This window comes from Felis catus, chromosome B1, assembly GCF_018350175.1.
Source record: "Felis catus isolate Fca126 chromosome B1, F.catus_Fca126_mat1.0, whole genome shotgun sequence".
NCBI classification, from domain to species: Eukaryota; Metazoa; Chordata; class Mammalia; order Carnivora; family Felidae; genus Felis; species Felis catus.
The window spans coordinates 138,036,386-138,057,826 of record NC_058371.1 but is presented as its reverse complement, the minus strand read 5'-3'; the positions used below and the strand labels follow the sequence as shown (position 1 = coordinate 138,057,826).

The following is a 21,441-nucleotide window of genomic DNA, read 5'->3' as shown; positions in this document are numbered from 1 at the left end:
GTTCCTCGCAGAGATGCTTACAGCAGCATCATTGCCACCTCAGGCAGGTGTGAGCAATTAGATGTACCTGCCTTCAGAATTGCGATTTGTTCACCTGATCTGGCAAACCCCACTTTAACTCTTCTCATCCCCGATGTATCTCACTCACAGAAGAAATGAGTTAACTTCAATGGAGTTTGCAGCGTGCTGGGGGTTTGGGGAAGGGGCAGGAGGAGGCAAAAAGGCGGAAACCTCCTGACCTAAAGATTTTTTACCGTTAACTTTTTTTTTTTTTTTCAGATTAAAAGGTTAAAAAAAAAACACCACCACTACAACAAAGTAAGCAGCAAAGAGGGACTGCAGGATCCTGCTCATTTTCAGGCATTCCTAGCATTTTAGGTAAAGAGCAACTGGCAAAACTCAGTCCAGACTGACAGAAAACGTGCTCGCCTATCAACGAAGGAAGGAAAAACAGGTTCACTGAGGTCCAGGAGGCGAGGATTCAGCCTCCCGGGCTTCAGGTCTCCTCCTCGCCCTGCCCCACCCCAGACTTGCAGGTGGAAAGCACGCATGTGAGACCGCACACACTTGTCAACTCCTGGGGACCCCAGGGCCCCGCTCGGGGCCCGCCGCCGCGCCACCGCGGACGCCCGTCGCTGCGGGGACACACCCTCCACCTACCTCGAACATGGGAGAGGCGCCCTTGCTCGGCAACGTGCAGCCCAGGAGCTCGGCGAGAAACTTTGCCATATACGAGCGCGGAGGCAGGCTCCCTCCCGAAGCGCCGGATGCGTCCTCGCCCCGCGCGGGAGCCGGGGCGGCCGGGGCTCGCGCGCAGCCCGCGGGGCCAGCGAGGCCGGGGCTCGGGGGCTAGCCCCGCGGCGGTCGGGGGCCGGAGGGCCGGAGGGCCGGGGGCCGGGGGCCGGGGCCCGGGCGAGCGCGCCTGCTGCCCGGCCGCCGCAGCCCGCTCCGCCGACCGAGCCTCCCGCGGCGCGGGAGCCGGGCGCTGCGGTCCGCGCTAGCCTTTCCCGCTGAATGTCACCATTACCATAGTAAAGGGAAGGGCCCCGCCGAGGGGGTGGCGGGAGGGCCAACGGCGCCGCAGGACGGGCGGAGCGCGCGGGCAAGGGCAGCGGGCGGGCACAGCACCGCGGCGCAGGCACCTGCCCGGCCACTCCGGCGGCCCCGCGCGGCTGGAGACCGGCAGGCGACGGCCGGGAGGGTCGGCTTCGGGAGGAGGGCCAGGATGACCTAGTTCTCCAGTTTCCCCCTCCTCGACGCGAACCGGGGTGGGAAAGGCGGCTGCCTCGGGCCGCTGACTGACCGGGCGAGTGGCTGCTGCAAGGCGCGAGCTGCCCAGAGGGGCTCCCCCACCGGCACGCGCCAGCCCCACCCTCCCTTTGGGGAAGGGAAGGGCTCCAGAGCCTGGGAGGAGGGACGCCCACTCCTCACATCAACCCCTGTTATTGAATGGAGCAGGCAGGGGTAGCCCAGAGGGGGAAAAGTGACTTTGTAGGCACGGGGGCTGGGCTAGATCCGCTCCATAATCACAGCTCCTTCCCTGGCCTTGGCTGGGGTGAGGGGTTAGGGTGAAAAAGGATGGTCAAGGCAGGAGACACACAGACAGGTGTGATCCTGTTTTGGTTTGTTTTTTTTTCCCCCCCAAACCTATAAGGCTTGTTGTCTTTTAATAAGGGAGATACTTTTAGGACACAAGGCCTGTGTTGCATCCTTATAGCTGTACATCTCAAACTTTAGTGTGCATAGCAATAACCTGGAGGACTTGTTTAAAACCAAAAGTCCTGGGCCCCCACCCCCGGTGTTTCTGATTCAGAAGGTTTGGGGCAACCTCAGGACCTGCTTTTTTATTAGGCACCCCAGGAGATGCTGATGCAGGTGGTGCCCAGGATGGATTTTGAGAAGCACTGCCCTACCTTAGCAAATCCAGAAGTCGGGGCACACCCGAACTGTAAAAGCAACAGATTGATTGGCCATAGACAGAGACCCTAAGGAAAGTTTGTCAAATCACCTAATGTTCTACGCAAGGAAGCAGAACTAGAAAAGTTTGTATTACTTCACAAGTCACATTTTATTAGAGACACTTCAGGCATTATAGAAGGACTCTGTAAATCTTGTTTGACTGAATGAATAGAAGATGGATAGCTGGGTGGATGGTGATGAATAGCTAGATGTAGACTTCCCGATTCAGATTCCAGAACTCTAGCTGGTACAGCAAAGTCACTGGATTTAGGAAATGAAACGGGAAGGAAAGGTGTGAAACTAAATTAGTTTGAATGCATCAGTTCAGTGCTTCTCCAACTTTTGCAGTCAACTATTTTTCACAGTAAAGAGATTATCAAAAACATATTTTCTTTGAAATCTCTAGTTTTATCTTTTTTCATTTTAGCCTATGAAATATTCAGTCAGGTTTGTTACAATATAAAAAGACCTACTCCAATGAGTAAAACTAATGCTCCAAGTATTCTATACCCAGAATCCCATTGGCACAGCACCAGCTAACCCACATCAGCAAAATTAAGAAATGTGGCAGCTAGGTGCCCTGTGGGCTACACTAAAAAGAAAAGAGAAGGGAAACTAATATGCATTGAGTACCTACAAATGGCTCAGGCACTGTGTCGCTGGGTTGGAGCATGGGCTCTAGGGATAGACTACTAAATCCCACTTCTGATATTTAATAGCTGTGAGACTTCGGACAAGTGACTTCACTTCTCTGTGCTTTGCTTTGGGCATCTACAAATTAGGCAAATAATATGCATATGGTTTGTGTTTGTTTTCTATTGCTCTCACAACTTAGCATCTTAAAACAACACCCATGGATCATCTCATAGTTCTGGGAGTGGGTTCAACTGCGTTCTCTGCTGCATAGGATCTCAAAAGGCTGAAACCAATATGCAGCCAGCTGGACTCTTATCTCTGGGCCCTGGGAAGAATCCACTTCCAAACCCAGTTCCTTGTGGCGTAGGTCTGAGGTCCTTGCCTCCTGGTTGGTTGTCAGCCCGGCCGCCCCCTGCTCCCTGAGGCTGCCCAGGCTTCTTTTTATGTGACCCCTCCCATCTTTAAAGCAGCAATCAAGTTGAGCCTGTCTCATACTTTAAATCTCTCTGATTTCTTTTACCAACAGCCAGAGAAAACTTTTTGCTTTAAAGGGCCCATGGGATTATGTGATTATAATATCCAGGCCTACCTAGATAATCCTATCTCCAGGTCAACTGCTTAGTCATGTAATCACATCTTCAAAGTCCCTTTTATCACATCATGTAACATAATCACAGAAGTAACACCAGGGATGAAAACCATGAGAGCTTTCTAGAGTCCAGTTTATCACAGATTATTTTGAAGAATAAGTAAATGTATGCATTTTAAACCCTTAGAACAGTGTTTTGTTTTGTTATACTTGTAGTAAGAACTCAGTGAAGGTTAGCTGTTATTTTTTTCTGCTCATGGCACTACATTTGCCTGTCATAACAACCCTGTATTATTTTTTTTAATTTTTTAATGTTTTGTTTATTTTTGAGACAGAGGGAGAGTATGAGGGGGAGGGGCAGAGAGAGAGGGGAACAGAGGATCCAAAGCAAGCTCCGCACTGACAACAGTGAGCCTGACACAGGGCTCAAACCTACGAACCCTAGATCATGACCTGAGCTAAAGTCAAACACTCAACCAACTGAGCCACCCAGGCATCCCCAACTCTGTATTATTTTAAAGGTAAGAAACTAAGAATCAAAAAGTCAGTCAATGTTGGTGAGGTTGTGGGGGAAAAAAGGAATCCCTGTGCACTGTTGGTGGGAATGTAAATTGGGGCAGCCTCTGGAAAACAGTGTGGAAATTCCTCAAAAAATTAAAAATAGAAATATCATATGATCCAGTATTGGATGTTTACCCAAAGAAAATGAAAACACCAATTCAAAAAAATATATGCACACCTATATTTATTGCAGCATTATTTACAATAGCCAAGATATGGAAGCAACCCAAGTGTCCATTGATAGCTAAATGGATAAAGGAGATGTGACACGTACACACACACTGGAATATTATTCAACCATAACAAAGAATAAGATCTTGCCATTTGGGACCACATGGGTGGACCTTAGGGGTACTGTGCTAAGTAAAATAAGACAGAGAAAGAAAATATCACATGATTTCACTTATATGCAGAATCTAAAAAAAAAAAAAATGAATGAACTGACAAAAAGCACAAACAGATCAAGAACAAACTGATGGTTGCCAGAGGATGGCAAAATGAACAAAGAGGAGTGGGATATGCAGGCTTCCAGTTATGCAGTGAATAAGCCATAGGAATAAAAGGTACAATACAGGGGATATAAATAGTCAATGGTATTGAAGCAGTGTTACATGGTAACACACGGTAGCTACACTGGTGGTAAACATAGTATAACATATACACATGTCAAATCACTGCATTGTACACATGAAACTAACGTAGCATTGTGTATCAAAGATACTTGAATTTTAAGAAGAAAAGATTGTCCAACCTACAGGGCACAGACAGGAATCAGACTAGGACAGTGGCCAATCAAGTCTGTGCTTTTGCTACTACGTGATACTGCATCACAGAAAGCTGGCAAAGGACAGGTAATGTTCATCTGGGGAAGGGGGACTTGAGGGAGAATGTGGCAGTAATGAGGGGGCAGAAGGAATATGTACAGATAGTCATTTGCTGTATGTGAGTAACTTATGGTGTAGCGCAAGGGAAGCTACACTACATCAAGAAAGTCTTTAGCTGAACTGGTGGTTTTTAGTGAGCAGAGGCACTTTCTTGTGATGATATTCGTCTTAAAAGGCTATACATTTCACTTGTGGTCTAGACGCATTCCTTTGATGAACTCTTCCTCTCCATGTCGCCTCCCCTCTGCCACACTGCATCAAGAGGAAATGAACATTTCTAAAGGGCAGTCCCACCGACCCTGCCTCAATAGCAAGAGCACTGCCCAGCCTTTCTCCAGGGCCTGCCCAGGCCCTGAATCATTACCACACCTATTACCTGCTGCCTACCTAGCTAGTGGCATGACGGCAGATACCCAGGACAATAAATAAATAAATAAATAAATAAATAAATAAATAAATAAATAAATAACCAGCTCTGGTCCTCTCCCCCATTTAGGACCTTGAAGGGTTGTTCATACTCTTGGACTCAGTATTTCAATTTCTAGAATTTATCCTAAAAAATAACCAGAGAATCACTCAGAGAGTATTGCATTTAAAATCGTTTCATGGCCATTGGAGCAATTGTCGTTTTTACTGACACAGTCCCCGTCATGCTTAAAAGAGCAGGACTTGAGTCAGCCTGCCTAAGTTTGAACCCTAGCTCTGTCAAGGACCAGCTGAGTGATTACCAGCAAGTACTTCCATTCTTTAAGCCTCCATTTCCTTGTCTGGAAAATAGGGATGATAACACCCACCTCATAAGAATTTAATTCATTACTACTACTATACTAACTTATTACAATGATTATTATACTAACATACATTCATATAATTAATGGTTCTACATAGTTTCACTGTAAGCAACTTTACCACAAGCATTTTTGCTGCATAACCAAGTGGCCACGAGGCAATATTGCCATAAAGATAAAAATCATGAAAAATACAAGAGGAGCATTCATTAAAGACGATATAATAAAACACGGAAAAGGATAACAAAATTAAAAAGACTTCACTGAAGGGGCACCTGGGTGGCTCAGTCAGTTAGGTGTCCAACTTTCACTCGGGTCATGATCTCACAGTTCGTGGGTTCGAGCCCCGCATCAGGCTCTGTGCTGACAGCTTAGAGCCTAGAGCCTGCTTCAGATTCTGTGTCTCCCTCTCTCTCTACCCCTCCCCTTTTCTTGCTCTCTCTCTCTCTCTCAAATATAAACATTTTTTAAAAATTAAGAAAAAAGACTTAATTGCAAAATACAAAATATTTTAATACATTCAAAATGTATATGTAGATTCATGGCAATACCATGCAAATAATTAATTTTTCTTTGTGGATTGTATCTAACCACTTTCTCCAAAGTATTTCATTCACAATATTATACACTTTTTTTGCTTATTGATTCATCTTCTCATTCAGCATCACACTCTTTCTTCATTTGCTAAAATTTCTTCTTTCACTGAGAGAGATGCCAGTTTTCCAAATACTAGGATGCACATTGGTAACTAGGCTTCGTATTTGGTTGTTTATTCTTGGTTTATTATCACATGTCCGCTGATAGATGCTCCTAAACTGTGGGACATGTGGGTTCAAAACTCCACACCACTGTATAGACCATTATGAAGGCTAAGGTTTATATAATATAAAAATGAGAGTACTGTGTCAATGAAGAAATCAAACCAAGCTGTCAACCAGTTTTTTTTTTTTTTTTTATCTTTTATGGCAAAATTGCCTTATGGCCAATTAGTTATATGGCAAAAAATGTTTTCAGTGATGATGCTTGCAGCAAAGACATCTACAGCAAAGATGCTTACAGCGAAAATTCCAGACACAATAATTAACATACTAATACTAATAAAGTACCTGGTCAATAGTTAGTAATAGTAATAAACATTATCAGAAAGGTTATGATTAATGATATATCCTCAACTCATGGCCCACAGCCTGGCACCCACTACTTAGTAAGAGTTGATTGAATGAATGGATGATGGACAAATAAATGAGTAAAGATATTTGTTGCAGCATTATAAAGCCAAAATTTGTAAACCTGCTAAACCTAACAACAGGAGATTGGTTTGACAGATTATGATTCATAAATATATAGTCAGCATAAAGTATATTTTTAGAAAATATTTACTGACTTAGAAAATGTCCTTTATATAATGTGGATGGGGGACAGCATTCAGTACATGCAGTATGTGCTAACTTAGTAAAATGTTTACATGTATATATCAGAAGAAAATGGAAGGAGATATACCAAAAGGCAATAATAGTTCTCTCAGGGTGATAAAATAATAGATTGTTTATTTTCTTCTTTATACATTCTTCTTTATACGAAGAATTTTTCATTCTTTGCAGTGAACCTGAGTACAACATCAATTCTAATACTTTTTTTTTTTTTTTAAGATCTCATCATGAAGAACTTGGACATTTAAAAAAATTTTCAAGTTAATCTTAACTGATTTAAGATCGTACCCCTTTAAGGGGCACCTGGGTGGCTGTTGGTTAAGCGTCCTACTCTTTATTTTGGCTCAGTCATGATTTCACGGTTCATGAGATCCAGCCTGGCATTGGGCTCTGAGCTGACAGCATCAAGGCTGCCTGGAATTCTCTCTCCCTCTCTCTCTGCCCCTCTCCCCACCTCAAAATAAATAAACTTAAAAACAATATCTTATTCCTTTAATAAAACATTTGCAGTGGACCAATTAGCTAAATACACTGCATTGATACTTTGCTTAAGGAATTTGTGAAGAGGCTCTACAAAATATCATCCAAAATTCAATTTAGAAAAAATGTTTTAATGTTTATTTATTTTTGAGACAGAGACAGAGCATAAGTGGGGGAGGGGCAGAGAGAGAGGGAGACACAGAATCTGAAACAAGCTCCAGGCTCTGAGCTGTGAGCACAGCACGAACCGTGAGATCATGACCTGAGCCGAAGTCAGATGCTTAACCAACTGAGCCACCCAGGCGCCCCAAAATTCAATTTTTTTAAAAAATTTTTTAATGTTTATTTATTTTTGAGACAGAGACAGAGCACGAGCAGGGGATCGGCAGAGAGAGAGGGAGATACAGAATCCGAAGCAGGCTCCAGGCTCTGAGCTGTCAGCACAGAGCCCGATGCAGGGCTCCAACTCAGGAGCAGTGAGATCATGGCCTAAGCCGAAGTCGGACGCTTAACTGCCTGAGCCACCTGGGTGCCCCTAAAATTCAATTTTAAAGACACTCACTTTTACTGTAAGAGCTGACAGTCTAGTTATCAATAATAGCCATGACCCTAAGGATGGCAAAGTCATAAGCAGCACATATAATCTATTTTTATAACTTATCTATTTTCTCTTCTCATTTAGTTTAGAAACTAATGTAGAAGTCGAAGAATAAAGCACACACACAGAGGGATATTATTCAGCCATAAAAAAAGAATGAAATCTTGGGGTGCCTGGGTGGCTCAGGTGGTTAGGCATACGACTCTTGATTTCAGCTCACATAATCTCATGGTTCATGAGACCCAGCCCCGATTTGAGCTTTGTGCTAACAGCACAGAGCCTGCTTGGGATTCTCGCTCTCACCCTCTCTCTCTCTGCTCCTCCCTGGTTTGTGCACACATGCATTTTCTCTCTCTTAAATAAATAAAAAGCATTAAAAAAAAAAAAGAATGAAATCTTGCTATTTCAGACAACATGGATAAACCTTGAGGGCATTATGCTAAATGAAATAAGACAGAGAAAGACAAATACTGTATGATCCACTTACATGTAGAATCTTAAAAAAAAAAAAAGTTCATAGGTACAGAGAACAGATTGGTGGTTGCCAGAGGGCATGGGGTGGGGGCAGTTGGAAAAATGGGGAAGGGGGTCAAAATGTACAAAATTATAGCTATAAAGAAAACAAGTCATGAGGATGTAATGTACAGCATGGCAACTATGGTTGAGAATACTGTATTGAACATTTGAAAGTTGCTAAGAGAGAATAAATTTTAAAGGTTCTCATCACAAGGGAAAAAATTTCTGTACCTAGTGTGGTGCTGAATGTTAACTAGACTTATCGTGGTGATCATTTCACAATATAGACAAATATTGAATCATTATGTTGTACACCTGAAACTAACATAATGCTGTATATCAGCTATACTTCAATTAAAAAAAATAATAATGAAAAAAAGAATGCTACTTTAATTCATCCTGCTTCCTTCGTGGCTCTCAGGGAGAGCCGGTATTGCAGTTACTGTAAATACTGTACTTCAGTATGGTCAAAAAACAGAGCAGTCTGATTAATCAACTATTCTGACTAATTATCATCTATGCAACACATGAATTACCACTTTTCAAAAAATTAGGCTGTCATCAATTGCAATTAACACTGAAACACTACTGAAGGTTTCATAATTCTTTGATGATGCAGAAGGCACTTCAGTGTCTCTCGGGGTGTCAGCCTCGCCAGCATAAAAATCATTTATCCCAGTAGGATGGATGAGGGGAGATGCTGTCTAGTAGGAATTTTCAGTCGAGAGAAATGCAAGCAAGCCAGGTTTCACTGTGTTTACAAGGCTGACTGAAGGTCTACTGAGCTCTTTAAGCACCTCCTGAGAAAGACGCTCTATTTGTCTGAGATGTTATAATTATTATTCCACAGGAATACAATGGTAACATTCTATTTTACAACAAAGAAAATTAGATTACAAGTTTTCCTACAATCCTCCCTCCTCGCACTAAGATCACACACCGTACAGAGTTACAATGGTGCCAATTACAACATCTTTTCATGCACTGTATGCTCCTTGGGTTTTTGATGATCTGAATGGATTTCATACCAAACAGCAGGTACTGGCCGCAATCAAAACAATTTGGAAGAAAATAGTTCCATCTTCTGTGCTCAAGTAATGTTATTGATTTAAACTTCGTATTTGCCTCACTTCTTTCTTGGTACAACAAGCAAGTATGTGGCTTCTGTCCGGGCCCCCATTCTGCCAACAAGAAGGGGAGGAAAAGCCTGATACACACTAGGCCTTTTCCCTCACTAGCTGCTAGAAGCTCATTTCCCTCAAAAAGAGAGTGTTTTTAAGAATTTAGTCCAATCTACCACTTCTCCTTCCCCCCACTCCACTCTACAGAATCAGAGGCACAGAGAGGTTAAGGCTTTTGCCCCAGTTTACACAGCTAGTATATTGGCAGAGCAGGGCCCAGATTCTAAATCTCCTGATAGCCCACAAGCTCCACTATGTCATTTACTCAGTGCCCATTGTGTCAAACTCTACACCTTCTCTAAATCATGCCAGGGAGGAGATTTTCCCTGAAAAAATAGCATTTTTCTTTGAGCTAGGTGCAAAACAGAAGAAAAGAAAAGGGAGAGAGATTGTATGTACGTGTTGGAGGAGGGGAAAAGAGCTCAGCATCATGTCCTTGAAGTACCACTCCCACATCACAGCCAAGCCTACTCTCCTGATGCAGGAATTTGGGGTTTTAGTCCTGGCTCAGCTGCTAGGGTTTATTTGTTTACAAAGCTGTAATGGGACTCCCTGAGAGAATCTCTGCAGAATACTTGAAGCTGGTGGCCAGAGGCTCTTCAATGAGCAAAGAAATACTCTGGCTTTCCCAGCCCTGCCCTGGGTGTCTAAGATGGGAGGGTGGCATATTCTAACACAGGAAAGATTCAAGGTTTAGGTCAATATATTTGGCTGATGCTCAACACAAAAGGAAGTTAAGCTGTTGAAGGGGTGAAGTCATTCAGTGTGATATCAATCAGCTTCCAACTCAGCCCTGCAGGGAACTTGTACTATGACTCTTGAGAGAGGTGTAGCCTGGAGAAATTGAATCAATAAATGGGAAAATTACAATATTATAGGTATGATAAGAAACTAAGAGAATAAGCTACATCCCCCACCCCCACCCCCTTCCGTTTGGGGCTTAATATAAGAGTCACTGTGCTTGTGGGAAAGGTCTAGCTCATCACGGTGCCAGTGACAGTGGTAATGCCCCAAACAACACCAGTGACAGTAAGAAGACTGATATTGCACAACAGTGACAAAACCCGCAGTACATCAAGGCTACACCATACCCTTAGGAACCACTTGGCTCAAGGGTAGAGAACCAAAGTTCACTTCAGAAAGAAGTGGGCACCAATATCGAGCCTGGGTGCCAAGTGCATCAATGGGCAGCAGCAAGTAGCATTGTAGCTAACACTAGGCAGAGGAACATCAGGGCCAGGACCATGGCACCACCCAGGAGCATGGTGGCCACAAAGCCCACAAACAATGGAGCAGAGAAAGGGAGCTGATGCTAGAGAGCAGGGCTGCTGTAGGGATAGAGCTAAACCTGTGATCACCTGGGTCTTCCACAGGGAAAGTACCCTCTATGGGATTCACTAGAAAGCTGAAGATCCAAATGGAGGTAAATGCTATTTTGGCATTTCATCGCTTCACACCCTCCCAGGACTGGTCCACCATCTTAACCAGTGTGGCCTACATCTATGAAAGTCCCCATGAAAGACAGATGGGACAAAGGAACAGACAGGCTGTCAGCTCTGGCCAGAAGCACACATCCCACTAAAGGCTGGTTCAGTTCTAACTATCCACAGAGGCCCAGATCTGCTCTGCATTAGACACTCAGCAAGAGTAAAGAGCTCAGGACAGGGTCATCCCTAGGACTCCATCAGTCCCACAAGTTCAAAAACAACTCAAAGTCAGACCAAATCTTAACACCTGGGGTTTGAGAGGAAGAAGGACAAGACTAATCCTGTGCCAACCTGAAAGGAAGGGATGGTTCCCATCCGACCGCACACTTCCATGAGTTCTATAGCAGCCACAAATTTAAACCAAAGCTTTTTGAAAAAATATCATTTCTATCTTCTTTGTTTATTCCCCTATCAGCCCCAACTTCTCAATTCTCCGTGGGCAGAGGTGTGTTTCAGACATTTTCCACAGCCAAGCAGCACAAGTCATGATGTGGAATCCACATGTCCATTTTTCTCCAACTTCCATTTCCATGGTAATAACAGTAACAATAACCAACGTGGCAATATAGGAGAGGCATTGTGCTGAGCACTTTGCATATATTCTTATACATTTTTATATTTGATCATCTTATCAACTCCTTCGGGTAACACAATCATAGTCCCTACTTTACAAATGAGGAAACTACAGCAGCGATGTTTATTACCTTCCCAAGGTCACGTAGCTAGAAAGAGATGGAGCCTGGCCAGGCATCCAGGCAGCCCTCCAGAGCCCACAACCTTCCCTACATCCCATCATCATTAGACTAGAAGAGCGACAAGGGATTGGCCTCTTTCAGCTCCCCCTGTAGGAAAAGCCAAATGTGAAATGAGTTTAAAGAGGAAGGAGTTTTTAAATATACACTGTCTCATCCAAAAACATGCACATTTTTCTGACTAAATAAAAATGAGCATAACTGAAGAATTTTGACCCCAGTGCCCTCAAGCCTGCACAAGAGAATATTCCAAGTTCACTTTCTGTTAGTCACCCCTGCCTGACATTTGCTTGCTGGGCAAAGCAAGGAGAGCCCCAGTAGGTTTCCTACCCAACTTGCATATAAATTAAAAACCTTTCTAAATCTCCCACTAAATTTCTCCAATTTAAGTGAGATTTTAAGTTAAGAACTTGCTTTGATTGGATTAACTTATTTTCATCCATTTCAGAGTTTAAGATTCCCATTTGCCAATTACCTTAAATGACACAAGGGTTCTGGGTCAGAGACACCCAATCACCAAATAACTTTAGTCCTGCAATGAGCTATAGCTACTAGGACAGGCCCATCAACAGTCACAAGATTTCCCGCAAAGGAGGAAAAAGGTTAAAGTTTCATCCCTCAGGAAAACAGCATTCAGATTTAGCCAGGGAAGAATCTGTAGATGTCAAGGGTCTAATCTGCACCCATTGGGAATGGCTACAGTTTAACCCCAGCCACCTCATGCAGGCATCAGAAGATTTCACAGATCCTTATTAATTTCAAGGATACAGTTCTGTAGAGGGTACATGGTGATCAGGAAAAGGTAAACCATTTATTAAAACATGCCAGAGGCATCAGAAAACAAAGGAAAAGTAAATATAATTGTAGAGAGGGTGACCTTAGTAACTTACCGTAAAAGAGAAGGAAAACACAAATGATCCAAACTGAAAAAAGTCTGAAAGAGGTGGGGGGCAAAGAGGGAAAAAAGCAAGCTTTGTGTTTTATTCTGGAAACATATATTATGCTCACACTGAGAGCTGACGGGCAGATGGTTGAAGCTCATACAAGGAATATTAAATCTATTGGAACCCTCTTGCCCTCCTGATACAACACAGCTCATGCCTAGAGGGCAAGACAATCAGCACACAAACGCCTACAAATCACTCAGAGTCTGTCACTAGCTGGGAAATCCTCACTGCATCCCTGAGCACACACGCGTAGCCTGAATGATTTGCCGTATCCCTCACAACAGGTCTGGTAGAGAGGGTCAGGAGAGAAGGCCAAGTCAGTCTGTCGTCTGTCTGTCTGTCTCTCTCTCTCCCTCACACCCACGCACACATGCACACATAGTGAATGTCTTTGTATTCAGACAGGCTTCTGCCATTAAAGACACATATGAATTGAAATGGCACATGAAAAGCATCCAGCAGGGAGCCTGTTTATGGGCTCGTTTTTGCCATGTCTTTGCAGGAACAGGAACAGATAATTAGATTTTAAAGGCCAGGAGAAATAAAGTCAACAAACTTTTACCTTGCCTAGTAGTCTTTTACTCTTTGTATTTTCTGATGGGCAATCATTCAACAATGCAGTGAAGGTCACACACGTTCCGCTGATTCTGCCTGGAAATAGCAAAGCATGAGACAAGAAAATCATTCCAAAATAACAGAATATGTCACATTCCTCTTTTAACCTGGGCATCTAAAGCTCAGTGGCTTATGAATATTTGGATGACAAGATGCTTTAGAGCCAGGTTACTCAAAGTATGGTTCACAAACCAAGTCCACTGACATCACCTGGGAGCTAGTTGGAAATGCAGCATCCCAGGCCCCACCCAGGCCTACCAGATCAGACTCTGCTCAGGAAAGCACTGTGCTAGAGCAGTAATTTCCACTGAGAGGTGGGTGCACCTCAGGGCCCATGCAAAATGACCTATAGGGTGTGCAAAGAAATTTTACAACTTCTATTTTTAAATTTTTATCTCTAGGTTTGTTTATTTTGTTTTGTTTATGATTATGTCAAAAAAAAGAAATTTAGCTTCTCTACCATTTGACATTTAGCCTGACAGTGTTACGTGTATAAACCTATCAATAAATATACTTATATTAAAAGAATGGCCTCAATTTCTTTTTTTTTTTTTTAATGGATAGGGCTTTCCATTTAAAAATTGGGCTGAGAGTTCTAAGCTCTGGTGTAATTAAGCCATCTCTCTGTCCAGGAAGCTTTCCCTGTCACACGTTGACTAGATGTCCCCTGTCTCTTCCAAGTTACCTTGTAAATATGTACAGTGATAAAGAGCAGGACCCTTCTCCTAGAGCACTTACCACGATTTGTCCAGCTATGCCTCACCCAGAACACATCAGCTAGCTGGCCAGAGGACAGGGACACATGTACGACACTGACACTTCTTCCTGTGATCCCCCCACAAGCCCTCCCTTACATCCACACCGTATAATCTTAGTGGGCTCGAGTCCTTTGCAAGACCCACATAAACAAATAATCATCCTCCAATAAAATAATGAACTCATTTTATCTGTAGTAAGTGCCATGAGGGAAAAGTGCAGGAGGGTCAGGGAGAACATGCATCGTCTGGAGGGCCAGGGAAACTTCCATGAGGAAGTGACATTTGATTGAGGACCTAAAGAATGAACACAACTTTGGCGGAGCGTTCAAGCAGGAGGAGCTAGTGCAAATGACCTATGTGAGGAAGGAATTTGTAACAGATTAGATTCTGATTACTGGCTAATGTGGTTGGATATGGGTGAGCGAGAGCGAGGGCAGCAGGGATGAAGCTAGAGGGGAAGACAGAGTCCAGATGTTTGGGACCATGTGAAGGATTTGGGACTTTATCACATAAGATGATTGAGCCTAGAGTAATGTTCCAGTTTGAGCTCATCCAAAAGGAGATCCTGAGGCAAGGACTGGGTATAAAAAGTTTATTTGGGAAATAGTCCAGGAAGCTTGGTGAGGGCTGAAGATAAGGTAGCAAGACAAGTCAATAAGAGTGTCACTAATGAGCACAGTAGGCAATTCAGGCTCAATCCCAGAGGGGGCCCTCTAGGTGATTGCATGAAATATGCCCCGGAATGTTGCCACAGACAGGCAGGGAAGCTGGACACATATCCATCAATTCTCACCCCTTGTTATTTGTAGGATGCTTCTGTAGTGTTTATTTCTACCATGTATGAAGATGAGGAGGGGCCTATGGCCAGAGAATGTCTTCAACACATGCAGGTAGACATCCCATGTACAGGTCTGCCTTGCACAGGAATGTCCTGGCTTTAGCACTGAACGTCTTGTGTCCTGGGAATCCCCTAAGTCCTAGCAAACTGAGATGACTGGTCATTCTAATATAAGAACTATCTATAGCTGACATCTGGAGTAGGTCAAAGGGATATGGGTGGAACACTGACAATATCTGTGAAATGGCATCAAAAGATCCAACAACTGCACCCTGTCTAGATCCTGAAATATCAATGACATTGTCTTACCAGAAAGACAGAGTCCGTGACATATGTTTAGCAATGCCCAAGAAGATTACAAAGCTGGACATCAAAAATTTCCAGAATGTAATACATGTTATTGTCTATAATAACATGCCTGTATTGGTTTCCAATGGCTGCTAGAGCAAGTCAACACAAGTTTAGTGGCTTAAAACAATACAAATCTCTTATCTTATGGTTCTGGAGATGGAAGTATAAAATGGTTGGCAGGGCTGTGTTCCTTCTGGAGGCTCTAGGAGAATCCCTTTCCTTGCTTTTTCCAGCTTCTAGAGTCTGCATTCCTACTTGAGGTCCTGTAAGCACTAAAACTGCTGCTTCCATAGTGAAATCTTCCTCTCTGACTTTGACCTTCCTGCCTCCCTCTCATAAAGATGATTATGATTCCATTGGGCCTACCTGGATAATCCAGGATAATCTATGTTAAAATCCTTCACTGAATCACATCTGCAAAGTCCCTTTTGCCATGTAAGGTAGCATATTCACCGGCTTCAGGGATTAAGACATGGACATCTCTGGGGTGCAGCATGGGGCGGTGAGGGGTGCATTCTGTCTACAACAGTTTCCTTGATTCTAAGGCACATTTAGTTACAAGATGTACATTAATTTAGTAGTAACTTTGATGGGTGGCAACCACTAATTAAGTGTAAATTTTTAATGTGTATCCTGATTTCAGAAATGTTATAATGTGGGGGAGCCTGGGTGGCTCAGTTGGTTAAGCATCCGACTTGATTTCGGCTCAGGTCATGACCTCATGGTTTGTGAGTTTGAGCCCCGCATTGGGTTCTGTGCTGACAGAGCAGAGCCTGCTTGGGATTCTCTCTCTCTCTCTCTCTCTCTCTCTCTCTCTCTCTCTCTCTCCCACCCCCCCACCCCCACCCCCCGCCGGCTCATGCATGCTCTCTCTCTCTCTCTCAAAATAAATAAATAAATAAATAACTTTTTTTAAAAAAGGAAATGTAACGCGAACAGCGATACAGCACAGAATTCAGCACCTATGATAATGCCACAAGCAAGGCAGAGCTGTGTTTTTATAGGCCCAGGTTGTACATTCAGAGCCTAAGGTAAAGCTCCACCAGGTAGGATGTAGCAGTAGGAGATAGGCCCTGCCCTCCTAGAGCTTTCTTTCTTGGGGGAGAGGCAGACAATAAGCAGTTACCCAGGGGGTGATGAGGGCCACAAGGAAGAAGGAAGCAGGGCAGGGAGGGGAGGATCTCATTCAGATGGACCAGGTCAGGGAAAGTAGGCAAGGAGGTCATGTTTAAGCAGAGACCTCGGTGATGGCACAGAGAACAGGATCAGGGTCAAAGGGCAGCCCACGCACAAGAACTATGAGGCAGAAGGAAGCTTAACACTGGAACATTCATCAGTTTCACAGGAAAGACACTTCCCAACTACCACTTTCCCCACTCAGGCATAATGCTGCTCAGGTAACATCAACTATAAAACTTGACGGTAAATTCCTTTTTTTTTTTTTTTCTTTTCTTCCTATTTTATATATAGAGAGAGGGAGCACAAGCTAGGGAGAGGGGCAGAAAGAGAGAGAAAGAATCCCAATTAGGCTCCACACTGTCAGTTCAGAGCCCCACACAGGGCTCAATCTCACACCTATGGGATCATGACCTGAGCAGAAACCAAGAGTCCGACGCTCAACTGACTGAGCCACCTAGGCAGCCCTTTTTTTTTCTTAAGGTTGGGTGGGAGCTGTGGTTGGACAAGAAGGAGAACAAAGTAAGAGCTAAGAAGGTTACCTGCTATAAAACTTCATAGCAGAAACTACCAGTTTTGTTCCAAATTTAAACTTGTCTTGGAGTTCCTGGGATTGAGCCCCACATCGGGCTCTGTGCTGGCAGCAAGGAGCCTGCTTGGGATTCTGTCTCTCCTTCTCTCTCTTCCCCTTCTCTGCTCAGGCACGTGCAAGATAAATAAATAGACATTCAAAAAAAATTTTTGTCTTAAGTACCTTGCCTGTGAGTAGTGTAAAGATAGACCCAAAAGAAACATGATATTCTCATCTTCCTACTTTTTGTTCCCTCAACAACTGGTTTCATCGTTTAAAAAAAAAAATGGGCATTTCTTTCCTTCTTTTTTTCCTTTTCAACTTTACAATCACAACACCCCAATAGTTCTACCACCTCCATCCTAATACACCGTACTCCCACCCTCCTGAAGTTGTCCCTTTATCAGAAAGCCAGAGCTCTGAGAAGCATGTGAGCCTGTCCCCTGACCAGAGATGAGACAGCCAGGTCCTGTCCCTACCAGGGTCAAGGGCCAAGACCAATGTCTGTTTGATTAAAACCCCATCAAAAAGAATAAACAGAAGTCTTAGTCCCTCTCAAGAGAAAGGGAAAAGCCATCTGGAAAATCCCCTGCATCATTATGACAGCTACAAATTGCCAATTATTAATGGCTCCCAATCTAACAGCCAGAGTACAACAGGGACTCTATTTGTTAGGAAATGCTGGTGAGGACCAGTTCCCCAAACAAAAGGGCAAACACGCAAGCACAAAGAATCTGCCCACCCCCTCCCCAGAAGTTCAAAGGTTTAGAACCTTACAGCTTTAGAGGATAATCGAGAGAAGACTCATTAGCAGTAGAAGGGTGAGCCCTCAAGCTGTGGCTCATGGCTAAACCACATAAAAGAACACCTTCTTATTGACCTTGACTTACACATCTCAACAATGTTTCCTAACATCACATTTACAATCAAGATAGGTACAATTAATACAAACACTATTCAAAATTATGTAGGAAATAGAAATTTGATTTGTGTGTGTGTGTGTGTGTGTGTGTGTGTGTGTGTGTGTTCCCTTGGGTTTTTCATGAAAGTATTTGACGAATTGCTCGCCCACATGCCTGTGAATCTGATGGTTATTTTACAAATCATTATAATGACAAAAATATACAGTCTGGCAACTCAATTGTAATGGATGTTTAACTTAAACCTCTAGCTTTCAGAAGTACATTTACATGATGCTATTATTGTTACAACAGTCATTTTAAAGTTGTATTATTACACATGTAAAGTATCTTGACCCAAGTCCTACAGGAAACAAGAAGGGCCTGGAAATTTATAATTGTATTTGACCAAAACATGAAACCATAACCAAGAAACCGGGAAATTTTCAATAACAGCCTGGACTAAGCTGAATATTTTCCAAACCATAAATCATAGGTTTGTTGGACACCTTTACAGGTTAAATGATGCAAGCAATTTCAGTGCAGGCTGGTGTGATGCCCACTGAAATGAAATGTGAACCAATATCTTCAGGGAGATGTTCAGCAGGATCCATGAGGATTTAACCATAAGTCACTCATTAGTGTTAATGGACCATGGCTCTCAAGGTCCAGGTGACACCTTGGGATGTTACTTCCTGTAGAAAAAGTAGATCAAGGCAGTACCCACTGTGGTCTGGGAAAACTGAAGGTAAATTAAATGTTGTCACCTATTAGAGGTGGAAGGAGCTAAAGGCTCAATCTCTATTTTTACTAACCTGTCAACACAGAATATTTTTTATAGAAACTCATCTGCCATTCCTCATCAAAAACTACCTTCTACTGTGGCTATTCTGTCCTTTCTATTTATAACTAAGCTGCCCGCACAGATATGGAGGGCAGCAATTCTGTCTTATACTTTTGACTCTCTCAAAATCTAGCTCAATGTTTTGGTCATCATCGATGCTCAGTAAATAATTCTTGATGAGAATGAAAAAGGAGAAAGAGGAAGAAAAGGCTATAAAATATCCTCAGTTGTCATCTTGAGCAGGAAGAATAATCACAAGTCATAAACGCACCCAAATGAAGGAGTAACTTTAAATGGGTTACTCTTGTGATTTCAGGTAAATGTGCCCAACACCCCTAATTAAACCCAGGTCTAAGTTTAGAAGGTTCCCTTTTGTCATTTAAAATTGGCTGTTCCTCAGCTTAGATGGAGTACTTCTTGGCCTTCTTGTCGCTCATTCAGCTGAGGTTAGTGTAATACATTTAACCTTAATGGTGTTTACACTTGCTCTGCTAACAGCAACACATGACAACTGGATTTTTATTTAAGTGTTCTCTTGGATGGCATCCTAGTGAGATAAGATAGAGCAAAAGAAATAATGTCCGCAGGCACACATTACTAATGAGGGGTGAAGTTAATTGGTGTTTGGGCAACAGTACTCATTCCTTGCTTGCAGAACCATTCAATGTCATTAACAAGATTCTAAATCCCAATAGTGCTTTGTAATACTTCCTGTATTACCAAAGTTCCTAACTTCCTGTCAGAGTTGACAATTAATCTCGAGAAAGGTTGATTTTGTCAAATTAGGTAATCAGGGATATTAAGCCATCTGAGGACTTTTCCACCTATAGGCATCTTTCTTCCGTTCCAAAAATAGCTATGTGTGCCAAGCACAATGGTAAACGTTTTATGCACATTACTGACGCAAAGCAACCTTGAAAGGTGAAATTGCCTTCCATATTTCATAGGTTAGGAAGCTCAGAAAGGTTAAATAATTTGTCAAAGGTCGCACAGCTATTCAGTGAGGGAGCTAGGAACTGAAACCAGCTCTTAAGATTCTAAATCCCATCCCCTTCTCAGGCACACACCTTATGGCCTGAACCTTTATCCCGCTTTCATGAAGCCAGACCCTAACTCTCTCATTTCACCTGGAACAACTTACCAAGTTTCTCCTATTTCTGGAGTGGGGAGTGGAGCTGAAAGTTACACTGACGGGGCGCCTGGGTGGCTCAGTGGGTTAAGCGTCTGACTTCAGCTCAGGTCACGATCTCGCGGTCCGTGAGTTCGAGCGCCGCGTCAGGCTCTGGGCTGATGGCTCAGAGCCTGGAGCCTGTTTCGGATTCTGTGTCTCGCTCTCTCTCTGCCCCTCCCCCGTTCATGCTCTGTCACTCTCTGTCCCAAAAATAAATAAACGTTGAAAAAAAAAATTAAAAAAAAAAAAAATAAAGTTACACTGACAGGTAGAAATCTGATTTCCCTCAAAACTCCCCCATGTCTATGATTCAACACCTTGTAAAGACATTTATTATTGTTGTTCCTATTGCTATTAGCATCAAATCAATATTACAACCCAAATCGTCAAATCAATATTACAATCAAAATCAATCAAATCATCAAATCAATATTACACTAAATCACAAGGCAGCACTATATTTTTCAAAGTTGGACTAAATTAGGGAGATGAAGCTAAGCTCTCCCTTATTCAATCAAACTAGCTCTGTAGAGCCTGACGAGTTAGTGCTCTAAATTAATAAATAAAACAATTTATAAAACAAATTGAGCCAGAGGATGCCTCCATCTCAAGTTGTTTGAAAGGAAGTTGAGACCTGCCTTTGAAGAAAAGTCCTACATTTGGCAGCAATCTCAATCCATGAAAGTGGTTAGAAGTTGCTATCATTACTCTTCCCCAAATATCCCATATGGTAAAATTGAGACACAGAAATATAAAAAGATGCAAATAAATAAACAAAAACCTCATGATCTCATCACCCAGAGACAGTCTCTATTAGTAGTTTGTATGATTTCTTTCTTCCTGTCTATCTTTTGGGTACTTTTGATGTATCTGATTTTATATCACAAATACAGCTCTTCATTCCTGAGGAAATTTGGGGAACTCTCTGGAAACTCAGTTCTAACCTTACCATATTAAGATAATAAACATTGGTCAGAATTTCTTCTGAAAGGTTGACTTTCAGAAAACCTATCAGCTTAAACTCATTGATTTAAAGGAATGACCCAAAGGAACCTAAATTTATTCAAATATTACTGATATATAATTCCCTCAGGTTTGCTGAACTATATAACTTCATAAATTTCCCTAATGACAGGACAACTCCAGTGAGGATTACAAAATTCTGCAAAGTCAGGAGTAAGCAAAAAGGAAATTAAAAATTGTGGGAAAGGGACATTAAACAGATTTTGTTCACTTGTTTTAATTAGTATAGCTGAATTTTAATTATCACAATTCTTCACCAGACACTAGAAAATGTGCTCAAACCATTTTGGAAAATTAACAAAGCTTTAATAGTACCAGGCCTTGTTTAATTTTATTCTATTCTGCATTTGCAAAACAAAAAGTGAGAAGGTAGGGCATTTGGAGCAA

At 42.7% G+C, this 21,441-nt stretch overlaps 1 protein-coding gene across 3 annotated transcripts in view; it reads right to left on the bottom strand.

Moving 5' to 3' along the window:
- Positions 1 to 21,441, bottom strand: part of RASGEF1B (RasGEF domain family member 1B) — a 597,383-nt gene that overhangs the window by 558,788 nt on the left and 17,154 nt on the right. For 2 of the 3 annotated variants that reach the window (XM_019829321.3, XM_045056171.1), the window contains exon 2: positions 13,371 to 13,459. Coding sequence is in view for 1 of the 3 variants with exons in the window: in XM_023252996.2 (XP_023108764.1) it covers positions 661 to 729 (69 nt within the window). In the remaining 2 variants the exon portion in view is untranslated. Of the gene's footprint in view, positions 1 to 660; positions 795 to 13,370; positions 13,460 to 21,441 lie in introns of those variants that run through there. The other variant, XM_023252996.2, reaches the window with a different exon arrangement.